Source organism: Aquarana catesbeiana, linkage group LG09, assembly GCF_042186555.1.
Source record: "Aquarana catesbeiana isolate 2022-GZ linkage group LG09, ASM4218655v1, whole genome shotgun sequence".
NCBI lineage: Eukaryota > Metazoa > Chordata > Amphibia > Anura > Ranidae > Aquarana > Aquarana catesbeiana.
In genome coordinates, this window is record NC_133332.1 from 35,754,281 (window position 1) to 35,769,885 (window position 15,605).

The following is a 15,605-nucleotide window of genomic DNA, read 5'->3' on the forward strand; positions in this document are numbered from 1 at the left end:
GTGGGGCAATTTTTAGGCATTTTGCCAAGGCACCCCAAAGAGGCTGAAAAAGGCTGATCTAGGCTGTGGCTGCTTGCACTACAGTGGGGTGAGAAGATGTTGCAGGGGTGTGGCTATCCACATTGTCTTTGATTTATAGCCTGTAGCTCATTGGCGGCTGGTGAAGTTTTAGGATGGAGGGGCGCCAGACCCCGTCCTTCCTCTTTGACCCCTCCCACTTCTCTTGATCACGGTATACAGCACAGCCTCGCAGATCATGGTATAGCACAGCCTCACAGACAATGTATACCCCACAGGTCATATCTGTACAATGTATACCCCACAGGTTTTATATATATACATATATATATATATATATATATATATATATATATATATATATATATATATATACATTGTATACAAGGAACACACAACTCAATTACTGTATGTACACAAAAGTCATATATGTATATACACGCAAGTCACATACACCAATCAGCCATAACATTATGACCACTGACCAACCATCTGTGAATAATACTGTTTATCTGATTTACAATGGCATCTGAAAGTTGGTGGGATATATTAGGCAGCAAGTGAACATGTTGTCCCTGAAGTTGATGTCCTGAGATTTTTTAAGTGTCAGGGACTTCTTTCCTGTGTTTCTTTGGGTAGAACAGCCCTACACCCAGCACACAGATACACAGATGTGATCCAAGCCTAGGGGCTCATTCTCACATGAGGTTTGGGGATAGTGAAACCATGCGGTTGAGCTATTTTTTTACCACCCCAAGCTGCACCGCCTTTAGCTGCAGAAGCAGTGGCTGAGGTCATACACATGCTTCAGTCACAGCAGGAAATACAAGGAACGAGATTGCGGTCTTCCCTCCTCCCCCACTCCATATTACTACCTCCGGGCAGTAGATGCTAGAGCGTTTGTAAAGGCTACGAAAAGAGCGAAGACGTCGAGGAACCAGAAGGATGCCGCCTAAGAACACCTGAAGCGACATCCAACTCCTCGACGGAAGAGTCCCCGACATGACCCCGGAGATCTTCGGAAAGAAGATGATCTTGGAACAAGGGTTCAGCAAAGCGGAGACGCTTTCTGTGCAGACCTTCACAAAAGGTATCTTCTTCATAACTTTTGTGTCATTCCAGGTCTGCAAAAGATACTGGGAGATGGTGAAGACCAGTGGCCCTGAATCCCCTTTCCGGAAGTTCATTGCGAAGTGCCCCATAACACGGGACGAAAAGCGGATGACCCCCAGGAAAGGACATAGCCACCTACCTCCAGAGGTTCTGCACCGTGGTAAAGGACCCGATCCAAATCCTCGATGTAAACGGCTTCTGGATAGGTTGGTCCCTCCTACTGATCCGGGGGTGGCGATTGCAAGTCTGCAGGAGTAGCCATTCTGGTCAGGGGTGGGTGCTTCACGGTTTACTCTATCCATGAGCTAGTCTGTGGCCGTCTTTTGGTCATAGACGGCTCGTGGGTGTAAAAGCCAGTTAGGCTCATCAACGTGTCTGCCCCCCAGACAGGAATGCGCAGCTGGAACTTTTCCAGACCCTGCGGTCCCAACTCGTCACCACCAGAATGTTGTAATATGTTGGCCAATTTATGTATAATATTGTATTGGAGTGCTGACCAGAAATTCAGTTGCATTGTCCAACTGAATTTTAACATAGCAAGGGAACAAGCTGAAGATTCTTTGATGTGTTAATCATATGCAAGTCTATTTGAACATTTCAAAGGGTATTCAGGTGGTATGTTAATCTAATCTAATTACATATATCTAAAGGGGACTTGTTGATGTTGATATGCGGGAGTGCAAATTGGGGTGGTTTATGACTACAGCTGTTCACGGCTGGGGGTTGTTGTCTGTTTGGAAGACTAAAGCTAAATTGGAACGGCCAATCAAATTGCTCAGCCATTCAATATTTAGTGAATATAACACGGCATTCAGTCTATAGGTTTTGTAAGTTAGGCTTGTCTGTGTGTAAGTTAGGCTTGTCTGTGCATGGCTGGGAAGACTGAATAATATGGGTCTCTGAATTATATTTCCTCTGTCGGATTTCTTTGTCATCTGTGGACTTTGGACTTTGTTCTGTGTTGGAAGTCAATAAAGTGCATCTCTCTGGAAGAATTGGGTTGCTGCGGAAGAATACTTATTAATTATCTATACACCCAATATACATATTAATATACCAGATCACTACATTTGACATCTAAGGTGAGATGCTGCACAATGGCTTGGCATAGCATATGTTGGGTGGTTTTCCTAAATTTATAAGAGGGGTGAGTGAAATTCATCACTCTAGTCATGATTTGAAAATTTGTTGATTCAGTTGTTTATAATATGCTAAAGGCTATGACATATATGGATGAAAAAGACCTTTCTACCTTTCATGGTGGAGATACTGGCAAGAATTTCCACTGCCGCTTTGTCTGGATAGAAGATCTGATAAACACTGATGACTCTATCTGAACCATTGTGGGGGTATATCTATATGTATATGTTGGTATACCATTCAAGTGTAATTGTGGACTAAATGATCCAAGTAACTGCTTTATTGAAGACAATGAGGGGTCGGCCTACAGCAAATTACAAAAGCAAATTGTGGCTGGCAATCAACAAAGATGGACTCATGAATGTCAAGTGCAAGGAAATAGTTTTACTGCCATATCCAAACCTTTTTGACCTTGAAAGTGAGTGCTGGTACATTGATGGTTCTTCTTACTATAAAGATGAAAGTAGAGTGTTTGCGTAAAAGCATCTTTAAAAATGAAAAGCTTGAGCCTGGAGATGGAAAAAAATCCTGGACTTATGTGGATTGGAGTTCCCAGAGCATACCAAGTTTACTTTCAGTGAGATGGTGAGAGATGTGAGGAAGTCAGACCGAAGAATGGACTGTGACATCAGCTCATCTTTGCGCAATATTCAAGATCTTGATGTGATATAATAAGGCCTAACAGCTATATGGGCTACTAACGTTTACCAAATCCTTTTCTAGTCATGGTCTAAAAGTTATATTATCTAATAACTGTTTCATGGGGATATTTTAGAGGCTGGCGAAGAGAGATGTAACCAGTTTCAACTTCATATTTTATATGAGCCATTGTAAAGCATCCAGTACCTTAAATCATACTGATATGTTTTGTTGTTTGATTTATGGGTCAGTTCTAGTTGTTAGAACCGACCCAAGTGGGGGTATATGTTGTAATATGTTGGCCAATTTATGTATAATATTGTATTGGAGTGCTGACCAGAAATTCAGTTGCATTGTCCAACTGAATTTTAACATAGCAAGGGAACAAGCTGAAGATTCTTTGATGTGTTAATCATATGCAAGTCTATTTGAACATTTCAAAGGGTATTCAGGTGGTATGTTAATCTAATCTAATTACATATATCTAAAGGGGACTTGTTGATGTTGATATGCGGGAGTGCAAATTGGGGTGGTTTATGACTACAGCTGTTCACGGCTGGGGGTTGTTGTCTGTTTGGAAGACTAAAGCTAAATTGGAACGGCCAATCAAATTGCTCAGCCATTCAATATTTAGTGAATATAACACGGCATTCAGTCTATAGGTTTTGTAAGTTAGGCTTGTCTGTGTGTAAGTTAGGCTTGTCTGTGCATGGCTGGGAAGACTGAATAATATGGGTCTCTGAATTATATTTCCTCTGTCGGATTTCTTTGTCATCTGTGGACTTTGGACTTTGTTCTGTGTTGGAAGTCAATAAAGTGCATCTCTCTGGAAGAATTGGGTTGCTGCGGAAGAATACTTATTAATTATCTATACACCCAATATACATATTAATATACCAGATCACTACACAGAACAGTAATGATCGGCGGTGATTTTAATTGTCCGATTGAGGAGGATGGGCGCAGCTCCAGCATATACGCAAAGCTTGATGCTACTTCTAGGCTGCTCAAGGAGATGATCTCAGAGGCCTCCTTGCAGGACGCCGTGGGATCCATAGGGAAAAGGACCGTGAACTATTTGTGGTGCCGACCCGATGGATCTGTGCGTTCCAGGATTGACTTTGTGCTCACTTCAAGAATATCGTGAGTTCTCCATGGTCCCCTGCTTTTTCCCTGACCACAGGGCTATTCACTTTTGGGGTGACCTTGCCGAGGGCTTTGCCCGTGGACCGGGTTCCTGGAAGCTGACTAGCACCCTGCTGGAAAACGAGGAATTGATGGGGGAACTCCGGGAGGCCTATGCCACCTGGACGGAGGAAAAGAGATTCTTCGGAAGGGTAAGTGATTGGTGGGAGTTTGTGAAGGTTAAGCTGCGTAGCTTCTTTCAGGAAAGGGGGTGCCAGCGTGTGTGTGCCAGGAGGAGGGAACTCAGGAGACTGCAGCGTCAAGTTTCAGTCCCTGCAGGACCTTCATCACTGTGGCTGGGACATTAGGCAAGACCTGGAGGACACCAAGAAGAGCCTGAAAGGACACTTCGAGGAAGAATCCAGGCACATTGTCTTCTGTGCCAAGGTGGAGAATCTTGAGAAAGGTGAGAAGTGTAATTCTTTCTTTTTCAGGAAACTTCACTCAGGACACACACCCTTGTCAGAGCTGCGTGACAAGACCGGAACACTCCAGAAGGGGAAGAAGGCTGTGATGCAAGTGGTCAGCGACTACTACACCAAAAGAAACGGACACACAGGCGGCCGACAGGTTCCTGTCAGGTATCTCTAACCAAATTGATCCTGCAGGTTCATCAACCATTAACGCCCCATTGGTGTTGGAGGAGTTGCACTCTGCCGCTAAATCCCTTAGGTGAGGCAGGACCCCGATCTGCGATGGTCTCCCAGTTGAGCTCTATGTAGCACTGTGGGATCTCGTGGGTCCGGACCTGCTCGAGCTGTACGAGGAGATGGTGGTGGAGGGCAGAATGCCTCCGTCACTGAGTGAGGGGATGATCACGATTTTGTATAAGCGGAAGGGGGAGAGATCGGATCTTAAAAATTGGCGTCCGATCTCTCTTCTGAATGTGGACTACAAATTCCTCGCCAAGGTCCTGGCCAACAGGCTGAAGTCTGTCATCAGACAGATCATCCACCCGGATCAGACTTGTGGCATTCCTGGTCGCAGGATTGCGGACAGCCTTGCCCTAGTCCGGGACATGGTCCAGTACATTCATGGCCGTCGTGTGCACGCGGCCCTGGTCAGTCTTGACCAGGAGAAGGCCTTTGACCATGTCTCCAACGAGTTTATGTGCAGAGCTCTGCGCAGGTTTGGTCTTGGGGAAATGTTTTGTTCAGATGTGAATGTAATGTACAATGACATTTCTAGTTTGGTGTTGGTAAATGGCTGGAAAACTGACCCCTTTCCAATTTTGTCTGGGGTCAGACAAGGCTGCCCTCTCTCACCTCTGCTTTTTGTTTGTTGTATAGAGCTCTTCGACCAAAGCATCAGACGGAACCCAGAGATCAGAGGAATCACCGCACCAGGACCGGACAGAAGGGAGGTCAAGTGCTCACTCTACATGGACGACGTGACAGTGTTCTGTGCTGATCGGCGCTTCATCGACACACTCGCCCAGACCTGTGAGGACTTCGGCCAAGCTTCAGGGGCAAAGGTCAACTGTGGGAACTCAGAAGTCATGCTCTTCAGAAAGTGGTTCCTGCCTTCTTCTGCACCCATTCCTTTCAGCATCAAGACGGACTTCATCAAAATTCTTGGGGTCTGGTTTGGAGCTGAGGGCGCAGCCCTGAAGTCCTGGGAGGAAAGACTGTCAAAGATGCGACAGAAGTTTGGACTTTGGAGCCTTAGAGAACTCACCATCGAAGGTAAAACACTGGTACTCCGCAGCGAGATTCTCCCTGTGTTGCAGTACCTCGCCCAGGCCTGGCCCCCCCGGGTTAACACCTGCAAGGCCATCACCAGGGCGGTGTTTCACTTCATCTGGAGCTCCAAAATGGACAGAGTGAAGCGTGCGGTTATGTTCAAGGAACCCCTCAAGGGCGGTAAGGGCGCCCCCAACATCGCTACCCTACTGAGGGTGTGCTTTGCTTGTAACTGCATCCGCAGAACATTGGTTGACAGAACTGTGGACTCTGGTGGTAACTCCGTGTCCCGTTTTTTCCTCCTGCCTCTTTGGAGGACCCTTGGATGGGACAAATGGGACAGCTCCATCCCCTACAACTGGGACACCCCTTGGTACTACTTGGACACCTTCAAGTTTATTAAGGAGCTGGGGCTACATGGAGTGAAGCCCGACTTGTGGAAGCCAAAAACTATCCACAAGTTGATTAGAGCATCGGACATTGTCGAGACTGTTCCAGGCCTCGCTTCAGCCACTTGTAAAGTGGTCTGGAGGAATGTTTCTTCAAAGAGACTCACCAACAGGCACAAAGATCTGGCATGGATGGCAATCCAAGGGGGTTGCCACTCAGGACATTCATGCATGCCAGAAACCTGTGCAGATACAGGCACTGCCCCTTTTGCATCATCCAGGAGGAAACTGCTCTGCATGTTTTCTGGGAGTGTCCCTTTGCACAGGACCTGTTGAGGGCCTTGGAACCTGAACTGAAAATTTTTGGGCCACAGACTTTGGTGTGTTGAACGGACTCTTCTGTGGAACTCATTCACAGGAGGACATTGACGGTGCCTGGCGGGTGCTGTGTTGCTTTAAGGGCGATTTGTGGTGCGCCAGAAAGCGCCTCATCCACCAGCGGGAGAGGATGTCCAACGAGGACTGTTGCAGACTATCACTTGGTGGACTACAAGGAGGAAGAGGAGGTCTGAAGATTTCCCCTCCCCCCTCTCCCCCGTGTATCCTTTGGCAGTTCAATAAAGCTTCGGGCCTGTGAACTCTTTTCTCCCTCCCCTACCCCACCTTCTCCACCCCCCCATCACACCCATTGCCCATTTTGAATGTTACTAGACTGTATGACCTGACTTTTTGTGACATGTTGTTGAAGTAATGCTTTCAGGTTAATGCGGCGTCATGCATGATGTGATGTTTCAGGGTATTATTACTCTGCACAACACATTAGGCATCATAGCAGGATGAATGTAATTTATTTGTATGCTTGGCAATGTATTGTTATGTAGTGTATTTATGCGCTGAGTCGCAGTACAGATTGTAATGTACCCTGTTTAATTATTTGTTTTTTGTATATTTTCTTGCAAAATAAAGTATACATTTTCAATCAAAAAATCAGTTAAAAGTAACATACACATACATAGGCACATACATAAACTCACAAACTTTCATATATGCACACAGACTCACATACACACATACAGTACAACCCCTGGCAAAAATTATGGAATCACCAGTCCCTGAGGATGTTCCTTCAGTTGTTTATTGTTGTAGAAAAAAAAAAGATCACAGACATGGCCAAAAACTAAAGGCATTTCAAATGGCAACTTTCTGGCTTTAAGAAACACTAAAAGAACTCAAGAAAAATAATTGTGGTGGCCAGTAACAGTTAGATTTATAGAACAAGCACAGGGAATAAATTATGGAATCACTCAATTCTGAGGAAAAAATTATGGAATCACCCTGTAAATTTTCATTACAAACACTAACACCTGCATCAGATTAAATCTGCTTGTTAGTATGTAGGTAAAAAGGAGTGATCACACCTTGGAGAGCTGTTGCAACAAGTGGACTGACATGTAGCATGGCTCCAACACCAGAGATGTCAATTGAAAAAAAGGAGAGGATTATCAAACTCCTTAAAGAGGTTAAATCATTACGCAGTGTTGCACAAGATGTTGGTTGTTCACAGTCGGCTGTGTCTAAAACATGGACCAAATACAAACAACATGGGAAGGTGGTTAAAGGCAAGCATACTGGTGGACCAAGGAAGACATCAAAGCGTCAAGACAAAAAAACTTAAAGCAATATGCCTTGAAAACAGAAAATGTACAACAAAACAAATGAGGAACAAATGGGAGGAGACTGGAGTCAACATCTGTGACCGAACTGTAAGAAACCGCCTAAAGGAAATGGGATTTACATACAGAAAAGCTAAAGAAAGCCATCTCTAACACCTGAACACAAAAAAACAAGGTTACAATGGGCTAAGGAAAGGCAATCGTGGACTGTGGATGATTGGATTTTTGTCTTGACGCTTTGATATCTTCCTTGGTCTACTAACCAAAGTAGCTCTGCTCGGACTGTGCGTTCCACGGTGCTGCTGACCTAACTTCCGGTTTATCACTGGCACAGGGAAACCGGAAGTGACGTTGCAACTCGGAGGGAAAGCACCGCCCATGTCCTAGGGCGGTGCCAAGCTAGAACAAAGCACCCGTAGTGATACTATGGGTGGAAGTATTCCAGCACAATCCATTGCTCCACAAGGCAGGTCGAAACCCTGCAAATGAAGCTTCTCATCTACAATCTCATGATTGCATAGACATCGCGCTTCCCATAGTGCACTGTGTCCGGCGCCCGAACACAGTGCACTTAAAGGATCTTTTTTTTTTAAAAGGCCTTTTAAAAAAAAATTGTTTTTGTTTTTTTGTGACTGTCTGTGGGGCGGCTCCCGTGTGCCCCCTATGGACGGGCCGCCACTGCTGTAGCTTTTTAATCAGCAGCTGGCCACACCTAGTTCTGCCCACTGATTTCTGGATTGGCAGAGCTGAAATCCTCCCACTGTGAGCAGCAATGTCACCTCTCCTCCCTGGTCACCTGGACATAGCGGAAACACATGTTCCCACACACTTTTTTGCGCTTCTTCTCAAGTGAATGTGCTGCCCTATGCACGACACGCGTTTACACATAAAAAATGCTAAAAAAAAAAAAATGAGCAGGAATGCACATTTCCACTGCACTCAGTGTGAGTAGCATGTTCTTGAGAGGACCAGTTTTAGGAAGCAAGGGTAGGAGAGGTGAAAGTAAAAAAAAACACTGATGTGAAAGAGAAGTATGGGTTTTCCTTTTTTTTTGTTTTTTAATTATACTTACCTAGGTGGATACAGCACCTGTCCCCCAGTGGCCCAAACACCGCTGATCGCTTGGTTCTCAAAGCTCCATGAGCAGAGAGCTGCTGACCATCAGTGACTGGCTCTCTGCTCTACCCACCCCCTCATTCACTGGAGTGCTGGGCTGTGGAAGGGAGCGGCTGGCTCAGCCTCTCAGCAGCTCGCTGAGAGGCTGAGCCAGATGCCAGTCCGGGCATGTGGGTGGATCCCGACCACATGGTTGCGATCCTTCCCTAGCCTGGACCAGCTCTGTGGGGGACAGCTGCTGAAAACGAGTCACAGGAATGGAGAACGGACTGCACTTCTGTGATCCACAGGAGACGCACAGCCAAATGAGCTTTGGCTGTACTTCTTTAACCATATAAGGACCGGAAGATTTTCCCCCTTAATGACCGGGCCATTTTTTGCGATACGGCACTGTGTCGCTTTACCTGAAAATTGCACGGTCATACGATGTTGTACCCAAACAAAATTGATGTCCTTTTTTTCCCACAAATAGAACTTTCTATTGGTGGCATTTGATTACCTCTGCGGTTTTTATTTTTTGCTCTATAAACAAAAAAAGAGTGACAATTTTGAAAAAAAATAAAATGTTTTACTTTTTGCTATAATAAATATCCCCCCAAAAAATGTAGAAAAAAAAAATTCTTCATCAGTTTGGGCCAATATGTATTCTTCTACATATTTTTGGTAAAAAAAATCGCAATAAGCGTATATTGATTGGTTTGCGCAAAAGTTATTGCGTCTACAAAATAGTGAATAGAGTTATGGCATTTTTATTATTATTTTTACTAGTAATGGCGGCGATCAGCCATTTTTAGCGGGACTGCAACATTGCGACGGACAGATCAGACACTTTTGACACTTTTTTGGGACCATTGACATTTATATGTATAAATGTCACTGGCAGGGAAGGGGTTAACACTAGGGGGTGATCAAGGGGTTAAATGTGTTCCCTGGGGGATGGGACTGCCTGGAAGTACAGGGAGATTGCTGTTCCTTGTCACTAGGAACAGACGATCTCACTGTTCTACCCTGTCATAACGGGGATCTGTTTGTTTACATTGACAGATCCCGTTCTGGCTCTCTGAGGAGCGATCGCGGGTGGCCGGCGGACATCGTGGCCGCCGACCATGCGCATTAGCCCCCCGCTGCGCTGTAGCTGTTAAAGGTTGGCAAGTGGTTAATCAAAATCTTATCCGAATTGCTTCTTCTAATTGCTTCTAATGCTGATGTGACCTCTGTAAGTAAAGTTGCATTGAAGTAGGATCAAAGTCGCACAAAAGTTGCAAGCAAGTCGCACCACCGTTTTTTACACAGATTAAACTGGATGGACTAGTATCTTTATTCAACATTACCGTCTATGTCTATACAGTACATAGTCACACTGGAAACCACAAGAAAGTCGCATCGCCTTAGTGTGACCCAAGCCCTAAACTTTGAGTTTATCGAATTCGCACGTGTATCTAAAATACATTTTAAAAGCACGGTTAAAGGTATAGAAGAAGGAAATTACTGTAAATGGTGACCTTCATTTTGCTTTTCTTTATAGGACATGGACAGCTGGTAAAAACAGCAGAAGAGGAGATGGAGGAAAGCGATAGTTGACTAGCCCCGCTGCAATTCTTTTGCTTTCATATATACATGTCATCTTTATTACCTATTTATATCACTTTTATGCTGTTTAATCTTGTACGCAAAAATTAATTCCTGTTCAAAGTACCAAAACAAAAAATAAAGCTGCTATTGGGTATAAAGTACTGGCACCTAGAGGTGAGCATGTCTGCAGCAGACTGCAAGTTCCCATTGCTACGCCTGAATGCCCAACTCTCCTGATGGAGAAAATTCCAACACTTCCAGATGCAGAAGACTGTGGAAGTTTTCTCCTATGGGGTCAGGGAAAGCTTCAGTACAACCAGGAAGAGACGGAGCTTTGGTCATCAGAAGTGTCAGGTATTCAGGCATGATGGTGGAGAATTGCAGTCTGCTGCAAGCATGTGCACCTCTAGGTGTCTGCACTTTACACCTGCAGCAGTGTAAAAAAAATAACAAAAAAAAAAAATAACAACAACCCACAACTACTTTAACCACTTGACCACTGGGTACTTAAAGAGGAGTTCCCATTTAAAAAAATAAAAATAAAAATCAGCAGCTACAAATACTGCAGCTGCTAACTTTTAATAATCGGACACTTACCTGTCCCAGGGTCCAGCGATGTGAGGGATAGAAGCCCCGCTCATCTCCCCCCCCCCATTCGGCAGCGCCGGCATTGCAACTGTGGGCGCCCAGCTGTGGCTTCACAGCCGGGCACCCACTGCGCATGCACGAGCGGTGCCGCGCGTCGTGATTGGCCACGCAGTCATCTGGGACCTCTCACGTGTCCCAGATGATTGACAAGAGAAAGGGGGCAGAGCTGAGCCCTTCCTGCGCCGAGGGGAAGTGATGTCACGAGCCCAGGCACTGAAGGAGGCAGACTACAAGGGACCCCCTAGCAACAGCCATTTAGAGGTGAGTAAAAAAAAAATTTTTTCCAAATGTTTTATTTATTTATTTATTTGGGTGGAACACCACTTTAAACCCCCTTCCTAACCAGACCAATGTTCAGCTTTCGGTGCTCTCACATTTTGAATGACAATTACTCATAGTCATGCAACACTGTACCAATATGAATTTTTTGTCCTTTTTTTCACACAAATAGAGCTTTCTTTTGGTGGTATTTAATCACCACTGGGTTTTTAATTTTTTGCGCTATAAAAGACAAAAGACCGAAAATTCTGTAAAAAAAAAAATCATTTTTTTATTTGTTTCTGTTATAAAATTTTGCAAATTAGTAGTTTTTCTTCATATATTTTGGCCAAAATTTATACTTCTACATATCTTTGGTAAAAATTACCAAAACTGGTGTATATTATTTGGTCTTTGTGAAAGTTATAGAGTCCACAAGCTATGGTGCCAATCTCTGAAAATTTATCACACCTGAAATATTGACGGCCTATCTCATTTCTTGAGACCCTAACATGCCAGGAAAGTATAAATACCCTCCAAATGACCCCTTTTTGGGAAGTAGACATTTCAAGGTATTTAGTAAGAGGCAAGGTGAGTTTTTTGAAGTTGTAATTTTTTCCCACAATTCTTTGCAAATCAAGATTTTTTTTTTTCACAAAATTGTTATATTAGCAGGTTATGTCTCGCACACAGCATATGCGTAGCACAAATTACACCCCAAAACACATTTTGCTACTCCTCCTGAGTATGGGGATACCACATGTGTGAGACTTTTACACAGCGTGGCCACATACGGAGGCCCAACATGCAGGGAGCGCCATCAGGCATTCTTGGAGCATAAATGTATGAGTATGGATGAGTATGGATGGGTATGCAGAGTATGGATGGATGGATAGGTATTAGTAAAGAACCCAAAAAGGGTTAACGCTGCGCTAGAAAAATATAAATTGAAAAGTGAATTGTAAAAGCCGCCAACACTAAAAGTCTAATACTAAACTCCAATCATCAGAAAACAAAAATAAGTGCAGCGCTAAAACTTAATATGAAAATAAACATATATCATGCTAGAAATAACCTGAAGAGTGATTAACCCACCAAAAGTAGAATCAATGAAATAAAAAAATAAGAAACAAGTCTCCCACAGAAGACTAGAACAAATATCTCACCATATATAAAGAGTGAAAAATTAAAAAATATTATTATATACAAATTACAAAAGTGAATCAAGTCCCAATGACAAGCCAACATGAGTGAGTCCAACATCCAGAGTGATTCACACCCAAGTGAGATATGAGGCTCCTTACCAGCTCGAGGTGACCACCATGACAGTGGTCTCACCAGGCATTTGGGAAATTATCAGGTCACCCACAAACCTATGCCGATATTCACAGTTGAAAACGTGGTACTCAAAAGACAAAAACAAGAAAGGCTCCCATAGTGTAAAATTGCAATACAATGTGGTTTATTGGGCTATAAGGTTGCACTTACAAGAATCTTCATCCATTAAAAGCATGTAGCCAAACATGAGGATCGCGGCGTCTCCATGAACTTCCGCCTGCTTACTGTCTAATGCCTGGTGAGACCACTGTCATGGTGGTCACCTCGAGCTGGTAAGGAGGCTCATATCTCACTTGGGTGTGAATCACTCTGGATGGATAGGTATGCAGAGTATGGATGGGTATGCATGGCTGAGAATGGATGGATTTGTCACTTATCAGCGCTGTGGGCACTACACATGCAGCCCACAGCGCTGCTGCCACCGAACTCTCCCCTCTCTACTCACACTGGACGGAGAGGGGAAAGAGGAACCGAATATCACGCCGGTTTGTTTATATGTGATCGTTCCGTCATTTGACAGAGCGATGATGTGGTGAACGGCCGTTTACTGTGATCTGTGATGCGCTGGTGCCAGGGGTCACCGATGTGACCCCTGGCACCAGCGCATCACAGATTCTAGGAGGACGTCACTGTACGCCCTCCAAGAGTTATGCAACCGCCCTGTAGCCGTCATTCAGCTATGGGCCGGTTTTTAAGTGGTTAAAGTGGAACTTTACCTATAATAAGTTGAGAAAAAAAATTGTTCTTTAGCAAGGAACATACATTCCACATTAATAATTATGCTGCCAAAATGAGTATGTGTTGTAAATTGCCTCCAGCATTGTTTCTTCTTGCTGGAGGTGGCCATCTTTCAGAAGCAAAAAAGCCATTCGGCTGGCTTCTGTCGAAGGAGCATGACTGAAAATGGTCTGCCAATTCGGCACCCAATCAGCGCTCTCAGCCAATGGCTGAAAGCGCTGACCAATGTGTTCTGGCCTATGGGGCAGCACCCCCTGTCAGAACACAATAGCTCAGCAGGGGAGATTTCTGTAGTAATATCAGATTGTTAGTACAGTGGCTCCTCCTGAGATCTTCAGTTATTTTTTTTTCGCTGGGTTGAATCAAAAAAAAAAAAACTACTAGTGTGTACTCGGCTTTACTCTGGTTATGTAGAAGAAACTGGTTATTGTTGCTCTTCCACCTTATAGAATGAAGTATGAGGCCCACAGATGCCCCAAAAAAATGTATGAAGATATGGTTTGATAGGAGGATTCTCCAGCAACTATGGAGGAGTTTCCCCTTCTTATTGTTTTAGTGGACTTTCCGTTAACTGCCTGTATAGCATTATATCACACTCCAATGGTCCTGATGGACAGTAATGTTTACACTTATACTTGAATGTATCTATTTATTTTTTGATTTCTTTCTTCTGTGTTTTTTTCCTTTTTCTTTTATTTTTGGAAATGTAAACTTCTATGCTAGACTTGGATTAAATAATGATACCTGGCTTATGTTTACAATCTATGGTAAGTCTTTCTATAATGGTCAATGTTGAGACTGTACATTAACTATGGTCCCTTGTTATATGTTCTGTATAGCTTTGTTATGATCCATGTATACAATTTGATACTTCATTGTCTGACAATAAAAATGATTAAAAAAAGAAAGTCCTATCATCTTTCGTTCTCAGAAAAGGAAACAGGTGCATCCTGGGAGCTTTGACTTCATATTAAGAAGTGAGGGAGAGGAAACCGGCTATCATATTTGCAGCACATGTCGTGGACTAAACTTATCTGCAGCCTAGTTATTTCATTGTCTTTTTTTAAATACTTCATACGTTGATTGTATGTACTTATCTGTTTTTCTCAATAGCTTCACCCCCCCCTAGAGCCTGAAGTCACTATATCTGGTCTCCCACATTTTTACACATTGTTATATTCATTCAAATCATTTAAGTTAATTTTTTTTTCTCATTAATGTACACACAACACCCCATATTGACAGAAAAACACAGAATTGGTGACATTTTTGCAGATTTATTAAAAAAGAAAAACTGAAATATCACATGGTCCTAAGTATTCAGACCCTTTGCTCAGTATTTAGTAGAAGCACCCTTTTGATCTAATACAGCCTGAGTCTTGTTGGGAAAGATGTAACAAGTTTTTCACACTTGGATTTGGGGATCCTCTGCCATTCCTCCTTGCAGATCCTCTCCAGTTCTGTCAGGTTGGATGGTAAACATTGGTGGACAACCATTTTTAGATCTCTCCAGAGATGCTCAATTGGGTTTAAGTCAGGGCTCTGGCTGGGCCATTCAAGAACAGTCACGGAGTTGTTGTGAAGCCACTCCATTATTTTACCTGTGTGCTTAGGGTCATTGTCTTGTTGGAAGGTAAACCTTCGGCCTAGTCTGAGGTCCTGAGCACTCTGGAGAGGGTTTTCATCCAGGATATCCCTGTACTTGGCCGCATTCATCTTTCCCTCGATTGCAACCAGTCGTCCTGTCCCTGCAGCTGAAAAACACCCCACAGCATGATGCTGCCACCACCATGCTTCACGGTTGGGACTGTATTGGACAGGTGATAAGCAGTGACTGTTTTTTTCCACACATACCGCTTAGAATTAAGGCCAAAAAGTTCTATCTTGGTCTCATCAGACCAAAGAATCTTATTTCTCACCGTCTTGGAGTCCTTCAGGTGTTTTTTTAGCAAACTCTATGCAGGCTTTCATGTGTCTTGCACTGAGGAGAGGCTTCCGTCGGGCCACTCTGCCATGAAGTCCCAACTGGTGGAGGGCTGCAGTGATGGTTGACTTTCTACAACTTTCTCCCATCTCCCGACTGCATCTCTGGAGCT

General features: G+C 43.9%; 1 protein-coding gene across 1 annotated transcript in view; it reads left to right on the forward strand.

Annotated features, from left to right (window-relative positions):
• LOC141107512 (putative HLA class I histocompatibility antigen, alpha chain H) overlaps window positions 1-12,114 on the forward strand; it is a 61,952-nt gene extending 49,838 nt beyond the window's left edge. Inside the window, exon 5 of the mRNA XM_073598290.1 lies at window positions 10,481-12,114. Within this exon, the coding sequence (XP_073454391.1) occupies window positions 10,481-10,536 (56 nt within the window). The 3' untranslated portion in view covers window positions 10,537-12,114. The remainder of the gene's footprint in view (window positions 1-10,480) is intronic.
• Window positions 12,115-15,605: the final 3,491 nt, after the last annotated feature.